The sequence below is a fragment of the Sceloporus occidentalis genome, unplaced genomic scaffold (genome assembly GCF_023333645.1).
Source record: "Sceloporus occidentalis isolate IW3139 unplaced genomic scaffold, rSceOcc1.0.p SCAF_1, whole genome shotgun sequence".
NCBI classification, from domain to species: Eukaryota; Metazoa; Chordata; class Lepidosauria; order Squamata; family Phrynosomatidae; genus Sceloporus; species Sceloporus occidentalis.
The window spans coordinates 185,584,869-185,604,041 of record NW_028316981.1 but is presented as its reverse complement, the minus strand read 5'-3'; the positions used below and the strand labels follow the sequence as shown (position 1 = coordinate 185,604,041).

Genomic DNA, 19,173 nt, shown 5'->3' with positions numbered 1-19,173 from the left:
TGTTTATCTTCAACCAGTGAGGCACTGTGCATGGCGACTGTGTGATTCTGGGGGTTGTAGTCCAAAAAGAAACATTTGTCAAGTTCTGAACAGTAGTACATTACTAGCAGTGAATGAGGTTTTTTTTTTTTTTTAATGATGGGAAGTTTTAGGCTCTGGTTTACAGCAGAGAACAGAAACCAGCCTGCTTATCCCTATATTTGCCAACTATTATAATTTCCCTCTTGGGCTGCCAGAAGAAAATCTGAGACAGACTAAATCCTTTTGGATTTGTTTTGTTTACATTGCGTGAAATCTATAAAGTTCTGGGTCAAGGAACACGCTCTTAAAACCAAGGATATCTGGCAGCCCTGATTCTCCAAAGCCACATGTGGCTGAGGCAGGCTGCTGAATCTTTTGCCCTGTTGGCTTTTGCTGTTTTGTGCACGATTCCTTGACACCCCCCCCCATCCCTCCCCACAATGGCACTGTGCAGCTCCCTTCCCTTTGGCTCAGAGTTTTGTACCAAATGTTATGAGGTAGGCTGTTTTCCAGTTTCTCCTAAGTGTTCGGCTGCTCTTGAAAGCTCACACTCAGGGAATATGAAGTGGGATCTTGGCTTCACTTACACATCCCATATCTCATGGCTACCCAAGGTCAACAACATCCAGATAGCTGGCCTCAAGACTTCTCTAGCAAAGCCAGCTGAGACTCAAAGTCGACCGAATATGCTAGTCGAGCAACATTTTAAATGTCATGGTAATAGCTTTCACTGCATTCTGTGGAATTTGTTGACAGAGCAGGGATTGTGTATTGGAACGAAAAATGCTTCAGCCTCACTTGGGAACATCTGTCTTCATCCTTTCTATCTGAGTGGGGTGGGAAGCAATAAGGCTAGGACAAAGAAGGGAAGTCAGGTTAGCAATTGCAATGCTGTAGTATCGCATCCTTTCTTGAAGGTACATGGCAATATATTTTGTGGCATACTGTCTGAATCCCCGTTACTGTTAAGAATCTCCTCTCCCTTCACCATCCCATGTGGTGTCTAATCCACAATTTGTAGTCCACAAGCTATGTACTTTGACCGGTTTGATACCTAACCTTTTCTGTTTGATATGTAACCTCTTCTGCTTGTTCTCCCAAGTGAACCAACAAAACCGGAGGTTTATCGAGCCCATCTCCACCCATTCCATGGCTTGATGGGTCCCATGCACAAATTTTGCAATCTTGGTCTAAAATGGCTTTTCTTTTTAATTGTTTGCACACGTTCCACAGATTTATAGCACAGCTGCCTGGAAATCACCTAATTTCCTCAGTTTACTCTGAAAATGTCTTTGGAGAGCTGGATTAATCATTAAACTAAATATACAGAAGTGGAAGGCCAAACCAAGGTCTCACACCAGTTCTGCCAAGCTTTTCTTGTAGCCACAGACCACACTTCTCCAAGCTGGTCCTTAAAGTATTCTAACCTAAAACTCCCATTTAGGAGATTATTGTATTTACAAATCCTGCCAGGATAGGTGCAGGATTGAAAAGTCAAAACTGGATGTTATCTCATGCAACCAAGGCCGGGCGAGTGCACTCCCTCTGCAGCTCAGATCCCAGCTGTGCTTATCCAGCAGCTTTTTAAAAATGGAAAGCTTTGGTTTTTGAAAAGCAGCTGGATAAGCGTGGCTGGGTTCTGGGCTGCAGATGGGTTGCACTCGCCTGGCCTTGGCTGTGTGCAATAACACCTGGTTTTGACTTTTCAATCCCGTGTCTATCCTGGTGGGATTTGCAGGTGTGATAATCTCCTAAATTAGGCTGGCCCAATATCCAGGGATGAAAAAAAGATGTAGCCATGTTGGGGAAGGATGCCACAGATGTTATAGTTGTCCAGAAACAGGGGATATGAGACTCTCAAGAACCAATGCTCCAATTAGCCCACCCTCCAAGTCAGGTTGAGGTTGGCACCCCTTCCAGCTTCTTGTTCTGACAACATTTTGCCTGGTGTGAGCCTTCCTTAGGTTTCAACCTTACACCCAATTTATTTGGAAGTTAATTCTGCTTGAACCTAACTAGCTTTACTTCTCAGAATACACATATCCCATCATACTGAATATTTTCTGGCTGATGAATAGGCAAACAAACAAGAAAAGGCATGCACAAGGTGTCTTGGGTTCAGTTCCGGGAAGTCAAAAAGGGTGTCTGAATCCATGGGAAGCTCATTGCCTGCATTACTGACTGATCAAGAGATCATTTTCCGCACCTCTTGCAAAAGGGATCTCAGCTGTAAAGCTATTACCAGTTTTTTGAGGTGTGTGTGGGGAATACTGCTGATATGTGATAAAATTTTGATTCTCTGAGTATTTTGATTACAGACTCCACAATCTGAAGCCATTACCTGAAGCCATGCTGGCTGAGGCTTTCTGGAAGCTGTGTTCCAAAACATGCGGAAGGCCAGTTTCCCCAACCCTGGCAGTGATGGGTTTGACGGACTCCTCTTGTCCCACTATGACATTCCCTGCCCTCTCCTAGTTTATGTGAGAGCTAAATCCATCACCTCTGCAGACTGAGCAGAAACTCAGGCATAAGCAGCAGAGGAAGAAGGACCAGGGCAGTATGAAAAGGGGAGGGGAAGCAGGCATGGACCATCTGAACAAGTGGCAGTAGGAAAGGACTATAAGCTATTATGGAATCTGACCATAGCTGTAACCCATGCAAATTTATAAGCTTAAGCAAAAAGGTGTCCAAAAATTGTATCTCCAGGTGACACAGATAAAAGGCATTTTTTATTTCTTCTGAGGGGAGTTCTGTTCATGCTGTGGCCTGGAAGCGAGAAACCTTTACACACCTACCCTCAACAAGAAGAAGGAACCATCGTGACAAGGAGATGGTATCTGGAGAAACCAGACCTTGAAATTCCCCAAGGAAAGGCAACTGGTTGAAACAAGCTTTTAAATGTATCTATATATATATTTAAAAATGCTTTTAAACACACTCCAATCACAATGAGGAGGAAGAGAGGAGAACAGTGTCCCAATTTTTCAACAGGTGCACACTGGAACATGTGCAATTCAGGCACTTATGGGACTAGAAGTCCCCAGGGAAGGTGTGTGGGAGATAGCTCTACTTCTTCTATTGTATGCTCTGCATTTCCAGCTGTGGAGCCATTTCATGGCCACCTAGTCCTTCCTCCTCACCCAGGACTTATCTGAGCTCAGAATACAAGGACAGATTCCTGCAGCTGCTCCTACGCACACCTCTCTGAAGGGATTTCTGGTGCAGAAAGAGGTCAGTTTCAGTTAGTCTCAAAAGTGCTACAAGATCTCTCCCCCTGAAAGCTGGCTTGTTTCCTTCATAGCGGGAGTGAGAAAACTTTTGATCACTAAAGTTTGGGCCTCAGCCTGCAGACTGCCTGACCAGTGGTAAGGACTGGTGGGAGTTGTAGTCTAACAAACATTTGGAAGGCCAAAGGTGACCCAGTCCTGCTCTAACGGAAGTAGCTGTTTGGAAATTTGTTATAGGTACTCATGTTCAAAGGGGTGGTGCATAGTTTGGTCTTAAGGCGGGTAGATCAGTGTGTGTGTGCACGCATAACTAAATTAGTGACAGCCAATCTTTCATACAAAGATGTCTCAAGCCTGAAACCATAGACACGCAAGTGCTACTGTTGGAGTCTTTCGGATCTGCAGCTAAGCAGTACAGTTAGGCATTGCAAGGGAAGATTGGTGATGTGACGAGTAGTCTTTGAGGATCTTCTGTTTCCATTTTTAGTTGGGATTTCTGGGCATTCCCAGAATGAACAATGAAACCCTAGTGACCTGTTGTGCCTTATTTCAATGACACATTTTTACCTTGATTTTACCTTCTTTCATTTTGTATCCCTCTTTTTACCTGTGGTGATCTATGACCGTAATAAAGATGAACTGAACTGAACATGTATACAAAAGCACACTTATGAATTGTGCATTGCATTGCACACATTCTGCATCTAGTAATGTATGCTTGATTCCAATAGCTTTAGTAGAACAAAGCCACTACAACAAAGCTAGGGTTTTTTTTTTTGGGGGGGGGACTACAATGCTCAGGATCTCTCATGGCCATGCTGGCTGAAGGATTCCAAGGTCTATGAAGCAGTATAGAAATGTAAATGTGATTGCTATTACTCTTCCTTGGTCTGTTTTGGGGGATCACTTTGCCCATCTAAGCCCTACTTAGGGTTTTTATTTTCCCTAAATAATTTTATGCACTTCTGCAAAACCTTGTGGTTTCCCCAAGCCTGTTCCCTCTTGTACATGGATGATGCCATTCTGACTACTACAGGGCCAAGAGTGAAATAACTGAGATCACTCTTACTCTGTTCACTGCATCTATTCCAAAACAGTTCTCCAGTGGCTTCAAAGTGGTTTCAAAGAGAGAAGTGACTACAGAGAAAAACACAACTGGAGGTAGAAGATACAGAACTTCACAATGAGAAGGAATAAGAAGCACACATTTTTAAAAAATGAAAGCTAAGCATTTCAGGATCTTATTCTGTGTCAAACATTAACATTCCATTTAAGTGGAAGCACAAGGAACTCAAACCACCCAATGCCAGTAGTTTGGCACAAAGCATGCTTGGCTAGGAGGAATGTCCTGTGGTCCGAAGCAGTCTATGTGGCACTCCCAACCTGCTTGGCCCACCCTTTACCAAGTGGCAGTTAATAAAACTGATGATTGTCAGTACCATTTATTATATATTATATATTAAAAAAATCCCATTCACATTATGAGGTGGTGGTGGAAGAAGCAAGGGTGTGTGAGATACTTGCAGGAGGTATCTGAACACAGCAGCAGCATACTGGCAGGAATCCATAGGGCCTACTCTGTGATTTTCCAGGCACACTCCTCCTTTCTCCACCTGCAGAATATGTGGTTCATTCCTTCATGTATACGTTCCGGCAAGAGACACAACTGCCCTTCGAGCAGCAAGGACCCACCACTGGAGTAGCAGGCGCTGAATTCTCCACAACTGTCAGTCCTGTTCCTTGAAAAACAGTCTGTGTGCATATTACTTCAAGAGTGAGATCATTTCCAAACCCGGTGAGGAGGAAGGGCAGGTCTTCCTGAAAAATAATACTATTTAAAAAAAAACACTAAAAAAAGATGGCATTTCCTTCTTGAGTTTCCTCTGGGAGTGCTGTCTAAGAAGGAAGCCCATCCCGGCAGTGGTGATGTGGATGTGGTGTCCTTTCATGGACGGGAAGAGAGGAGTGGTCTTATGTCCAAATCCAAAGCCGGGCTGCCAGGTGCCACACTGAGAGGATGGAATAATCTTTGGTGTTGGTGCAAAGGTGCCCCAATTTCCCAAGAAGGCACCAAATCCCATTACCCCTTGGAGCACCCAGCAACAGATGTCGCAGCGAAGGTTGGCACAGCAGTGAGCAAAGATTTCTAATGGACCCCAGTAAGCATCCAGGCAATGGGTGTCCCACTCTGGTGCTCAACATGGCAGTGAATGTGGAGCAACAATGGCACAGTTGATTTAGTCCCCTGCCCACTAAGTCTGTGAGCATGTCCCTAGCAATCAGTGTGGCAATCTGAGCTGGCGGTGACCAAGATTGTGGATGGTGGAGGGCATGGATGGTGTTTGCAATGAAACATGCTGGAAATGTGAAAGGCCTAGAAATAGAAAGAAGAGAAAGAACATCACATGAGAGCTGGTCCTACCTCCCTTTTCCACACAGCCCCTGAGATGTGATAATAATGGGCTGAAGAAACCCATTATTATCTCTCAACCTCAGTGCTACCTGACACCCCTCTGGACCCATCCAATCTTCAATAAGAGAATAATAATGCTACCAGACAACTTTGCATGCCTGTTGCAAGTCAGTATTTCCTTGTGAAATATTTATGAATGCAAGAAAGAAGCACATAAACCAGAGGAGAGCAACTTGTGGCTCTCCAGATGATGCTGGATGTCAGCTGTCATGAAGCTTCAGCACTGGCAATGCTGGCTAGGCTGATGGGAGTTGCAATCCAACAAAAGCTGGATAGCCACAGGTTACTTAGTCCTGATATAAAGGTTGGCAATGAGAACAGAGCTCATAACAGTCAAAATAACAATCCAATTCTCAGCTACTAGCAACATTATTCAGAATTTTATCTGAATTCCCAAACCAAGGACAGTGCTCTGGTATTTTTAGCAGGATTGTGTGTACTTTTTTTTTTTTTTAAAAGAAAACCCACATGTCCAGTCAAAATCAATCATGTAAATTTAGCAAATTTTGGTGCACACCTGTTTATTTTGCATAAAACTGATTGAATTAATCAATTTCATTTAATGTTATGGCTAGCAGCTTTTCTCCTTTGTTTGTGCCATGAGGGGGAAGAATCTACCTCACCATCTGAAATCATCTCCCTGCTCTAAATAATCATTTATTTAACTTCTTCTGATATGGCTGCTCAACACTCACCCTTCTCATCTCTGAGCTTCACATATTCTTTAGACAAAACATGAATATTTCAAAACGTACCTCCAAGCATGGGCAGAAGGCCCCTTTCCCTCATCAGTATCCTCTTCCCACATACATAGAATAGGTATACATATATAGAAGGAGCAAGGTTTCTTTTCAGAGGTCTCCCCTCTGCACAATTTGGAGACCTTACTCCTTTGGACTGCATGACCCAGAATCCTCTAGACCAGTGGTTCTAAACCTTCCTAATGACGAGACCCTTTAATACAGTTCCTCATGTTGTGGTGACCGGCAACTGATGGTCTCAGTTCTGATGGTCTTTTCCGATGGTCTTAGGTGACCCCTGTGAAAGGGTTGTTCAACCCCCAAAGGGGCCGTGACCCACAGGTTGAGAACCACTGCTCTAGACAGCAAAGCCACTGGCCATGCTTGTTTGGAAAATCTGCAAGCTGTAGTACAAAATAAAAAAGCAATTCCCCTACATCTTCCCTCCTTTTTGAAAGTTAGACATCGCTCCCGTCCCAACTCCCTGGGCAGTGTTCTACAAACATGGTCTGGGGCAGGGGCAGGTTTTACAAAAAACTCTTAATGGCAATATTCCCATATCATTACTGAACCTTTTGCATGTACTACCTATCTCATCATATCCACTCACTTTCAATGCTCCTTGAGGAACCCATTCCTCCTCCATCAAAGCGATGGATAAGGTTACCAATAGTTTGGATTCCTCGATGCTATTCAAGGAGACCAGGAGTGCAAATGCTGTGTAGCAGCAAGAAAATCTCTCAGCAGCTGCTCCACACACCCCACAGTTCTGCCTGTGCCCTTTGCTTTTTCCCAGGCAGATGGGTGGGGATGGAATAGTCGGTGTAGGAAACTAAAGGATTTCCTCCCAGGCCGTCTGCACACAATGCTGGCAAGGGGTGTGTGTTTCCTTAGTTATTTCCTGACGGCTTGCACCAAATCCCAGCTCACCTTCACAGAACAGATCCCTTCTATGTTTCTTTATATCTCAAATCCCCCATCTCAACTCTAGTCTGACTGCAGCCGAGCAAGAAAAAGTGGAACAGAAAAGGACATTCAAGGATAGAATTCCTTCTGTTTGCAGCCTTTTAGTTTAGGAGAAAATAAAAATGATGATTGTGGCAGATGGGAACAGAACAGACATTTACCAAAGTATGAATGATACAGATTAGAAGTCATAATCCCCCCCCCCCCAATTTAAAGTTAAAACAGAACTCATTCAGGGTCTACCCAAAGAAAAAGAGTGGCATAAGACGTATGATATAAAAAAGAGAAAAAAGTCACCTTTGCCCAAGAGATGAAAATAGGGTTGCCAGATTAGGCTCATCCCAGATATTGAGATTTCAAAGCTAAAATCTGAGAACGAGGGAGACTCCCTGTGATGTCACAGGAGGCAGGCTGTGGTGATGTCATAGGTGGGATATTACAATGGGGATTCCCTAGTGATGTGATTAAGCATAATACATTAGGCATTATCTCTAGTTTCATATCCATTCAAATAAAAATTATCAATTTAAATGAATAGGAAAATGCAGACATACTCTTACACATACATTTCAAGGAATCACTCTCATTCTGAGATTCCTCCTCTTTGCCCTGAGAATGGGAGGAGAGAAACCAGCCCATACCCTGAGATCAGGCAACCCTAGGTGAGGAACAGGTGGCATTGCAGAGGTTGGTGTAATGCAACTCCTCTGATCCCTGAGCACTGGTTATGGAAGTTGTGACAACAGCTGTTTGGCGAAAAATTGCCTACGTTCTGACTTAAAAGAAATGACTGTTATGAGATGTAGTGATGACCGCTTGCTTAGACAGCCTTCAAAGAGGGTCAATAGATGCATGAAGGGCAGGCCAGATATATGCTCAGTGATAAGAGGTAACATCCCTCTGAATCTAAGATGCTGATGTCCAAACTATGGAGTGAGGCCACTACTGTTCTATTTCTGGGCATCTTGGAAGCATCTAGCTGACTAGTCTCAGAGACAGGACGATGGGCCAAGATGTAAGTTCTTATGTTGCCAGTAGACACACAGTACACTATTTATCTGCAGCACTGGTCAGATGTAAAATAACATGCCAGTGTTCGTCTCCACAACTAGATTTAGAGGCAAGGTTGGATGTACAGCTTGGAAAAGTTATTTTTTTACATAACTACTCCCAGAACCCCCAACCACTGACCATTCTGGTTGAAGTATCCTAGGAAGCAGAGTCCAAAACTAATAACTCCTGCCACACTCTAGTTATGTATGATTCTGTGCTTCCATATTTGAGCAGAACTGGCCATAGAATTAATTCACCCTCTACAGAATTCCAACTTGCTTGCTTATGAGTCCTTTGAGAAAAGGCGGGATATTAATAATAATAATAATAATAATAATAATAATATTAATAATAATAATAATAAGTCAGCTTTATTAACCTCCTTTTATCATTGGACACATGATGTCTCTGTATGTGAGGAGAATACCTGCTGAAGTCACAGAAGATGAGACACTGCTGAATAAGATTAGCAGAGGTCAGAGGGTAAGGCACATTGCCCTTCCCAATGACTAGTGGAATATAGTATGCAAAATGACATGATGTAAATACACTCACTCTGCATAATTTATGTATGGTACAGAATCCTGCTTTTCTTGTCATGGATTCTATGTCATCTTGGCACAGAAATGAGATTTCTCTTTTAAACTAGGAATAATAATAATATTGCAGCTCAGGTCCAGATTAAAATCTACAGGGAATTTTTCTTTCTTTAATTACAGGGCTGATATGAGAAGAATTGAGCAATCCACACTCTTGCTTCTCCTAGTGGAGAACGTAGTAAAGAGTCAAGTGTCACAGAGAATCACAGAAGCTTAAAGTTGGAAGTGACCCCCTACCAGGCAGAAATATACATCTGCACTGCTCCTAAAAGATATTCATTCACATTTTGCTTAAGACCTCCAAAGAAAGAAAGTCAGCCACCTCCAGAAGCTTTTTCACTGTGAACAGCTTATAGTAAAAAAAGTTATTCCTAATGTTTAGGTGGGATTTCTTTGTAATTTAAATTCATTGATTCATGTTCATGGGTGCGTCTATACTATAGAAATAAAAATGTTTTACACCACTTTAGCTGCCATGGCTCCATTCTACAGAATCCCGGGATTTGTAGTGTAGTGAGGCACCAGCACTCTTTGGCAGAGAAGGCTAAAGTCCCTCCACATTTGTGGCTTTGATTATTCATGGATTTAATTAATATATTCTCTCTAGGAATCTCTAGGTCCTCCTGCATGACTCTATGGCCAATGTCCACTAAAAGATGCACTGGAGGACCTAGAGATTTCTAGAGAAAACACTTCTCAACCTCTGGTAGATGTTGACTATGTGGTGAAGGACCTAGAGATTCCTAAAGAAGAGTTCTCTCAGATTAAAAAATAGTGTTTTTTATTCATTTTTTTCCACTTGCAGGGGGATCCTGTGCCCCTAACCCAAAGAATGCAGGGGCCCATTGTAGATGCTTCCCTAATCTCTGGAGGAGCAGAAAACAAACTCACTTCCACTTCTTCATTAAATCCCTTCAGATATTTAAAAGTAGCAATCAGTCTCCCAAGATCTACCTCAGTCTCCCCTCAATTCCTAAGATCTTGCAACAAAAGGTGAAATAGTACCTTCCTCCCCGACCATATTACAACCCACCAGGATGAGGATGGGGATATGGATGAGAGGAGAACCAGATGGACAGACAGCAACTCACCACCCAGTAGGCCACGAGAGCCCCTTGCACCAGTCCCACAACCACATCCGATGGATGGTGCCGATAGTCAGAGATGCGGGTCAGCCCCGTGTACACTGCCACCATGAGGAGCACAAACTGGACCAATGGGCGCAGCATTCGTGCACCTTGCCATGTAAACCGGGCCTGCAGGTAAAACTGAAGGAAGAAGAAGAAGAGAAAAAGTGTCAAGAGTCTGGAAGGGCTGCAGACAGCTTTGCCAAGGCTGTCTGATAGAAGGCAGATACATAATAAACAGGCTTTCCACTCTAAGGGCCCACAGGTCTTATACAGTTTTCAGATAGGCATGTAAGACAGTTATAGGGAAAAGGGACATTAAATGGCTGGGTGGGTTCCTGTTTACTAGGGTGCAAGGAACATTTAGCAGGGCTTGGAAAAATTACTATTTTGAACCAGCTCCCAGAATTCTCCATCCAACACAGCCACTGGCCATCGGGCTCAGGGACACTGGGCATTGTAACCTACAAAATAACTTTTCCAAAGATGGATATTTAGCCAACAATGAGGGGACAAATTCCAGAAAAGTAGCCACACTGACAAAGATTTGTCCTGAACCATCAAAGACCTTAAAAATTTGTAGTGGCATGACCTTTCTTAAGGAATGAAAGCCAAAGCCAAAAACCCAGCACTGCACAGGGGCAAACCGGGGGCAGGGGAAGACTTGGTTGGGATCTCCATTCAACCATGAATCTCACTGGGTAACCCTACACTGGTCACTAGTATCACCCAGCCTAATCTGCCTTTCAAGTTTGTGATGAGACTAAAATGGGATAAGCCTGCGCCGCACATCCACTGTCTTTGGCTCCTAGGAAGAAGGGAAACATGCAAAAAGGATAATAAATAATTGCTGGCTCCATCAGATGTATCTATGCATCTATTTTATAAATGTATTTCTTTTAAACAAGAGGGTGGGTAACCTGTGGCCTTCCAGATGTTGGACAGCAACCCTTATCAGATGGAAGCCAGAAAAGCCAATTCTAAGGGTTGATAAGAGTTGCAGTTCAAGATCTGGAGGGCCACTCTCACCCACACCCCTGTTTTAGACTCCTAATGTAAAACTAAATCACTCCGCTCCTGAACTATGCATGGATAGATTCCCTATACTTTTCTAGGAAAGTCTTGAGGGCACCCGTAGTACAATAGTGAAGAGAATGAATTGTGAATTAGGAAGTCTGCACTTCAGATCTGGTCTCTGCCATGAACTCAGGCAATCATTCCAATCTTGGCAGACTCATCCTGAATTGGTTAACATTTTTTCTAGTGTCACAAACACTGGTGGTGGGAATTACATACTAGGTTTTTGGGAAAACCAGCCAGCCTGAATCTTGCATACACATCTCTCTCTCTATCCCTCCCAGTCACACCCTGGCACCAGAGGCTTCCAGAATAGGGTGAATAGAAGGATAGTCTTTCTAAAAATAGGATGGTAAATGACACCATGTCCATCAGATTCTCACCAGTCATAATGACAGCAAACAGAAGAGAACTAGGAATAGGCAAGATGAGCTCAAGCCTCACAAAGAGCCCTAAAAGAACTTGCTCTCAATTTTGTCTGGCACGATACCGCCCAAAGTATTTTCCCACAAGCTACTAGGGCTGTACTGTGACTACCCCCAAAGGCTCTCCCCAGCCGCTAAGCAATTATTAAGCCATTATGAAGCCCTTGGGAGGGAGATATCAATCAACACCTGCCATATTGCACATGAGGAAACTGCAGCAGAGAAGAGAACCAAGGTACGTCTGCAGACTCCAGGGAGGAACTGCACTTGGAGCCAAAATTCCTGGATCCCATTCACAGCAATCTATTCCACTTTCCTCTTAAGAGCTGGAGGAATAAATACAGTACACACATCCTCCAGGATTTCCCAGGAAGGAACAGGAAGAGTTCTGTTCTGGAGCTCGGAGTACTGTATATGCTAACATGCATCTGAGGAAGTCGGTTAAGTCTACATAAACTCATGTTACCAACTTCTTTCTTTCAGTTAGTCTCAAAGGTGCTACAAGATCCCTTTGCATATTGTATATACTTATGTATAAGTCTAGAATTTTTGGTCAAAAAATTATCCCAAGAGTTGACTTATCCATAGTTCAATGTTAGTACTGTACTTTAACTCTTTAAAAAAGGAGCCATCCCCTGGTGAAAGACAAGAACAAAACCTGTTCTAGAAGCATTGACCTCCATCCATTCTCTCATTCATCCAACCTTTAGGGTGAGCACCAACAGCTATGTCTGATGGATTTTCTAAGTATTCTGGGCATTGTTTTATTTTGCTTCATCCTTTAGATCATTTGTTACAAATCCCTAGGTTTTACCCTTGACTTAGTCATGGATCATATAAAAATCCATACTTTTGGTCCCATAACTTGCCCTTGATTTATACATGAGGTCAACTTATAGTTGAGTATATATGGTAGTTATTTTTAGGACCTGAACACCCATGTTAGCTTGGAAATTTTGGGAGCTGTAATCCAAAACAAAAAACAAAAACAAAGAAGAAGAAGAAAGAAAAAAGTAACATCTCTTATCCTTATTTGTTTTAAACAACAAAAAAGGTTTCACAAATAATAGGGCTTATTCTCATGCCACCTCACCCATCCAAAAAGTTTTTCCATTACTGTTCAAAATGCACAAATACAAGTTGGTTATGTGCTGCTTTGAATTCCTTTTTATTAAAGGAAATATTAAATACTAAATAGTAAAGATCTGATTTAAGATATACTAGAACAACTAATCTCACCAAAGGCAACTCCAATTCCCATCATACCCAGCCAGCTGGCTGGCTGTTCTAAATGAGGAATAGGAAGTAGTATTGTCCTTCAGATGTTGCTGAACTGCAACTTCCAGCATCACAGACTCACAGAGCTGGAAGAGACCTTCAGGGCCATGTAGTCCAAACCCAAGCCAGTGCAGGAATCCACAGCTAAGGCATCCCTGAGGTGTACACACCCAACCCCTCACCACCTGCTACTCTGGCTAAAGACAGATACAATTTACTGTTCAAAAACAACTGGGTGGCTGCAGAATTCCCACCTCTGATCTGGAACAGTGCAATTTTTAGAGCCATTATGTTTTCAGCAGCTCAGAATGAACCAGACATACAACGTGGAAGGCAACGTTTCATTCTACCTCAGCATTAAATGCACAGTTTCTTGCTCAAGCACTAGAAAAAGGGCGTAGCTGCACCCCACTAAGGTATTTCATTGCAGAAAGCCAGAGGATGAGCGTAAAACCTGAGCAAACCCAACTCTAGCAGTACACACACACTCACTTTTGAAAAGTATCCCTCCACAATGCCTTCCATAAGCAAGATAGTGTCAACAATTCACCAGAGGCCAGATAAGAGGGATTTCTTCCTTGTGAACCATGTTTAGGTAGCTTAGGAAGCAATGGAAATTCACTAACCCGATCATGTTTTTCTGCCTTGATGGAAAAGCTCCAGGGACTCCCAAAGCTGACTTTGACCTGCTCTCTCCCCCTTCCATAACCCTTCAACCCAAGTCTATAGTTATATTGCAACTTATAGCCATTCTTCCCACCCCACTTGTTCAAAACGGCATGCTTTTTCCCAATGCACCTTGGCAATTGTAGTCTGGGGAAGAAGCTGTGATCTGTTGACTCTGAACTGTCTCCTCCAAACTACTGTCCCCAAAGTTCTCTTCAAAAAGCAAAGGTCTAGTATCCACATTAGGTATCTGAGATGGATGTGCTCCCTGACTAGGCCTGAATGGCAAACATGTTAACAGCCACCTCCCTCACCTCAGTTTTGAAAGAGAGTTCATCAAAATATCTAGCCACTGAAAATCTAGATGAACCATATTATGATGAACAATGTGGGTTTTTCGGTCTATGTGGCCATGTTCTAGAAGAGTTTATTCTTGAGGTTTTGCCAGCATCTGTGGCTGGCATCTTCAGAGAATGTTCTCTGAAGAAAAACTATGGATGCCAGCCATGACAGCCTTCAACTTCACATATGTGAAGAACCATTAATATGATGGTCCCCAGCCAGCTGAAGCTTGGACTTGTTGTCCAGAACATCTGGTTGTGGCAGAATGACCAAGTAATGTAGCTGAAATGCAAATTTTAATTAAGAGAAAAGGAATATTAATAAAATACACCATCGGCCTTCACAGATGTGCTGTTATAGCTTGGTGAAACAGTCATGTTTCCTTACTATTTCCCCACCATTCTGAATGGTGTCTCAACCACACATGGCAAGGGATAAAGTGAAACTCAGCTGGATGGAGGCTATTCCAAAGGGCAAACTATACTCATGACACAGATAGCTGCTTCTTTTGGACCAGTCATGTGGCTACTTGCATAGGCAAGAGACCAGTTTGACTTGCAAGATGGCCAGAAGCAGGACCTCAAGAAGCCCCTGGAGACCCTTCCCTTGTAAAAGTGAGCAGAGGGACTTACCACCAGATAGACCATAGTATACATGGCAAAGGAGGCATGGCCAGAGTAGAAGGATTTTCTGGAAGAGAAAAGGATGCACTTTATTTGAGCAGAGCATGGTATATGCAAGATCATTATTCTAGAAAATCCAAGCCAAAGACCCTAATAACACAGTCCCTACAATCTAATTACCTTTTAGCCCAGACACTCCTCACTCCAGCTTCTCACTGTCTGATACTGACTTGGTGCTTATTCAGAGAGGGCACAATCCAGAGAAAGTACAAGTCTCCATGAAATGAAGGCATTGTTGTTTACTTAAACCTCATTTGTTGCAATGACATTTAGGGTGCTACTAGGTTTGATAAATGAAGACTCAAGTTAAGAGTGAAGGTCCTGTTTGGTTTTGGAAAGCCTTTCTCAACAAAGCAACTGTCATGTTATGCTGGACTATAACTCTCATTTGCCTGGTTGGGAGTGATGAGAGTTGTACTGCAACCCATATGAAGGGTGTCAGCTCAATGCCTGAGATCAATGTTTAGTGATGGCTGTGTGGAGTGGGGGTGGGGGGGTGGGGAGGAGCTGGGTGCCTATGATTTTAAGTCATGAGAGACTATTGACAAGATCCAGTGAAACAATAGGGCCATTGTTTTCTAATGGAGGACTACCTTTGATCTTGTTTATCAGCCACATATTGGTCTGCCTTTCCTTTCATCTTTCTCTTTCCTCTGGCCTAGTCTGCTAACAGAAAACCTGCACAAATCTTTACTAGAGTCCTAGCATCAAGAAAAGCACCAAGCAAGAGAGAGGCTGGGGTGGTGTGGTAAGATTCAGACGGGGTTGGCAATGGGTTCTATGCTCATTACCCACCATGCCCTTTTTGCTTTCAAAATTTAATTCTTTATCCTATTCTTTTGATGCAACAGGAGTAGTGTGGCATTTATATACATAGTCTGTCCACCTAATCTAGACTAGATAATGCTAATGCCTGAAATCTGTGCCCCAGACTGTGCTCTCCCTCAAGTACCTCCTTAAAAAGTCTGTTTCCCTCTTGCAAGGTGTAGATACCCTGGTACTTAGCTAACCAACAGAAATTATCTTATTAAAAAACCTGCATATTTAAACACACACATGCCATAAGGCCCTTGAAAATAACGTATAAAGCCATGCTTAAAGCATGTATGCATATCACAATAAGCTATAGGTTGTGTTGGCTTGTTGCTTAAGCTCTGCACTTCATTCCTGATGACCAAACAACTGTGGTTTGTCTTCTCCTAGAATCCTAGAGTTGGAAGAGACCACAAGGGCCATCCAGTCCAACAGTCTGCCATGCAGTAACTCTCAATCAAAGCATCCCTGACCAATGGCCATCCATTTCCCAATTACTTCTCCTCCACCCCATATAGGAATTCTAATTCCTATTTCCTATTTCAGGATGGGCAGCTAGGAAAACCAGCCGGGAACAAGCCATGACTCTCAGTTCAGAGGTAATGACAAGCCATGCTTTAAACAAGCCAGAGTTCATAAGATAGTCACAAACGATGAGTTCACATTACAAGTTGTGGCTTGTTAACAAACCATGGCTTATTAACAGAGATATGTTGGCACATCACAACAAACTATATTTGAATGAACGACACTGTAGCTTGTCATGACAGGCAAACACGGCCATAGTGGCAAAGATTTATAAAATGATTTAAAACTCAATACCCTTAGAATAGTGGTATTATGTTTTTATCTCTGTTTTAGTTGTTAGTAGTGTTTATTTTTAATTTTGTATTCAATGTTTTAAGCTTATATTTTTTAATATATTGTAACCCACCTTGAATTCCAGTGCAGGAGAAAGACGGGATATAAATCTTGGAAATAAATAAATAATAAAAAATAAAATTGATCTATTTCACAACGGGTGGTGAGGGTGTGGTGTGGAAGTGGAACCCATATATTCCACTTCTGGACACTTGCTAGTTTTCTAAGAGTCACTGACAGTTAAGCACCTTTAGTCAGCATGTACCTCTTTTCAATAGGGTGAGGTTTTTTTCTGTAGTACATACCTAGCCTCTTTTTCTGCAGATGCCCCACCAGTGCAGACGTAGTCTTCCAAGTATCCAGCTGAACAGTCGATGTGAGTAAAATTGGGTCGACATGCAGCCAGAAAGTATGGGCGGAGGCGACCCACCGCAAGCTTGGCCATGTTGGTGAGCGACTGGCTTACAGCGCAACCAAAGAGGAAGGCACCCATCTCCTTGTAGAGGGCGGCCACATAAGGGTTGGACACTATGGAGCGTGAACTGTGAGGCACTGTGCGCACATGGAAGCTTTCGCCCAGAGTGATCTGGATAGGAAGAAATAACAAAGAAAAGGTGGCATGCAGGAACATCGCACTATGAAACATAAAGTCGGCAAGGTAGGCAGTCAATCTAAACTTAGCATGGAAATGGAAGAAACCCATTGCATGTAATATTGTGTGTGTGTGGGTCAGAATTAAGTGGTATAAGGAGTAGTTCTAAGCACTTCTTGTTGTTGTGTGCCGTCAGGTAGTTTCTAAATTTTGGTGACCATAAGGCATACCTATTACAGGGTTTGTTTTGGCAAGATTTATTCAAGGGTGGTTTTTTTGTTACCTTATTGTGAAGCTGAGAGGGTGTGACATTCCCAAGATCATCTAGTGGATTTCCATGGCTGAGTAGGTGTTTGAACCCTGGTCTAACACTCAATTCATTATACCACACTGGCTCATGGTCATACAGAATCATAGAATCTTAGAGCTGGAAGGGACCTCAAGGGCCATCCACTACAATTTCTTGCCATGCAGGAATACACAGTCAAAGCACTCCAGACAGATGGCCATCCAGTCTCTGTTTAAACTCTACTACACTCCGAGGAAGAGTGTTCCACTGTCAAACAGCTCTTACTGTCAGGAAATTCTTCCTAACATTTAGGTGGAATCTCTTTTCCTGTAGTTTCCATCCATTGCTCTGTGTCCTGGTCTCTGGAGCTGCAGAAAACAAGTTTGCTCCATCCTAAACATGACATCCCTTCAAATATTTAAACAGGGCTATCATGTCAAAAGCAATACCAACATTTATTATACTTTGTAACAGCCTGGAAATATTACTTTTTAAAAAAATCTCAGCTTGCAGAATTTGCCAGCTACCTTGGGGATTTTACTCCAAACAAGGAAGTTTTCCAGGATGTGTTCTATGAGGAACACAGTGAGGAGCCTTGGCAAGCCTTCCATCTAAAAACACCACTCTCTGAGTATTATTAGTATTATTTTTAAATTAAAGTTTATTATTAAAAATCACGACAGTACTACAATGAACCGAAAACAAACAAAACATAACAATGACAAACAAACAGTAGATGTACTACTACTACTACTACTATAGACAATGGTAACAAATATAAAATTTGCTAATTCAAATCCAGCTCAGTCTTTCTATCTAATTACTTCCTTATGGTTACTTTCACCTTTTCTCCAAGAATATTACATTGATTTTCCCTTTTAAACCTTTATACATCTTTATATCATTATAAAATTAAAGACTGTTTAAGACCGGTAACTGGAACAAAAATTATTATCTATTCATTATTATCCTTTACAAATTTGATTAGTTTCATATTATTTTCTCCATATTTCCTCAGACATTTCCATTCTTTTTCTGTTTTATTCTTAGTTCTGTCTTTCATAATTTCCGTCAGTATATCCATGTTTTTTGCTTCTTGCAAGAAGCAAGAAACACTCTCTGAGTATTATGCAGAGAGGACTTTTGCAGCTCAGAGCAAGGAGTGGCACACTCTGCCAGGTGTAGGAAAAGTACCCTTGTTCTCAGTAAGACTCACTGTGATAAAGGCAATAGGAATGCCCACTGAGATGAGCACCAGGTCAGTGATGGTTTCAGTCTGCTGGAGTGGGTAACTGATGCTGCTGTCGTTGCAGAAGAAGCCACGGCGCACAGGGGAGACAAGGCCAAGCTCACAAATGATGAATGGGATGGTAGCTGCAGCAACATGATGGGTGGGGAAGGAAACAAAACAGAGTATGTTGTGAAGAAGGCAGCAGCACTCTTTGGCTGCTCACCTCCACTGGCAAGGCTAGAGAGAATGAAGACGAAATGGAACCACAAAACCCAATGGTCTGAAGGACATATAACAAACTATTGATAACACTGGCCACAGTTTGTCTAGGGATGGAAAGAATATTAAGAAAAATATTTTCTTTAAATGGCTGAAATACATATTGGGATGTCCTGATGATAGAATCCTGGACTGTCAAGAATTGTGGCAGTTCAGGACTTATTCTATGTAAAATTTCTACATGGTTGTTTTGTGTGTAAAACAGGTTTTCCTGCACTGCAAGCAGCATTTTTTGCATGAAAAATAATATTTCAATGCAGAAAATTCTGCTTCCTGTAAAGAAAATGCTGTTTTCAACAACCATGTGCTCATCTGCACTGTAGAAATAATGTGGTTTGACACCATTTTATGTGTCGTAGGTCTAATCCAGGAATGTGTAGTTTTGCAAGGTCTTTAGCCTTCTGTGCCAATGAATACTGGTGCCTCACCAA

At 42.4% G+C, this 19,173-nt stretch overlaps 1 protein-coding gene across 5 annotated transcripts in view; it reads right to left on the bottom strand.

Moving 5' to 3' along the window:
* Nucleotides 1–2,901: 2,901 nt before the first annotated feature.
* LOC149323040 (phospholipid phosphatase 3-like) overlaps nt 2,902–19,173 on the bottom strand; it is a 42,616-nt gene continuing 26,344 nt past the window's right edge. For 4 of the 5 annotated variants that reach the window (XM_089486428.1, XM_089486446.1, XM_089486437.1 and 1 more), the window contains exons 3-7: nt 18,449–18,606; nt 16,657–16,937; nt 14,627–14,684; nt 10,171–10,347; nt 2,902–5,622 (exon numbers count right to left, since the gene is read on the bottom strand). In XM_089486428.1, coding sequence (XP_089342554.1) covers nt 5,521–5,622; nt 10,171–10,347; nt 14,627–14,684; nt 16,657–16,937; nt 18,449–18,606 — 776 coding nt within the window. In that variant the 3' untranslated portion in view covers nt 2,902–5,520. Of the gene's footprint in view, nt 5,623–10,170; nt 10,348–14,626; nt 14,685–16,424; nt 16,462–16,656; nt 16,938–18,448; nt 18,607–19,173 lie in introns of all 5 variants that reach the window. The other variant, XR_016272368.1, reaches the window with a different exon arrangement.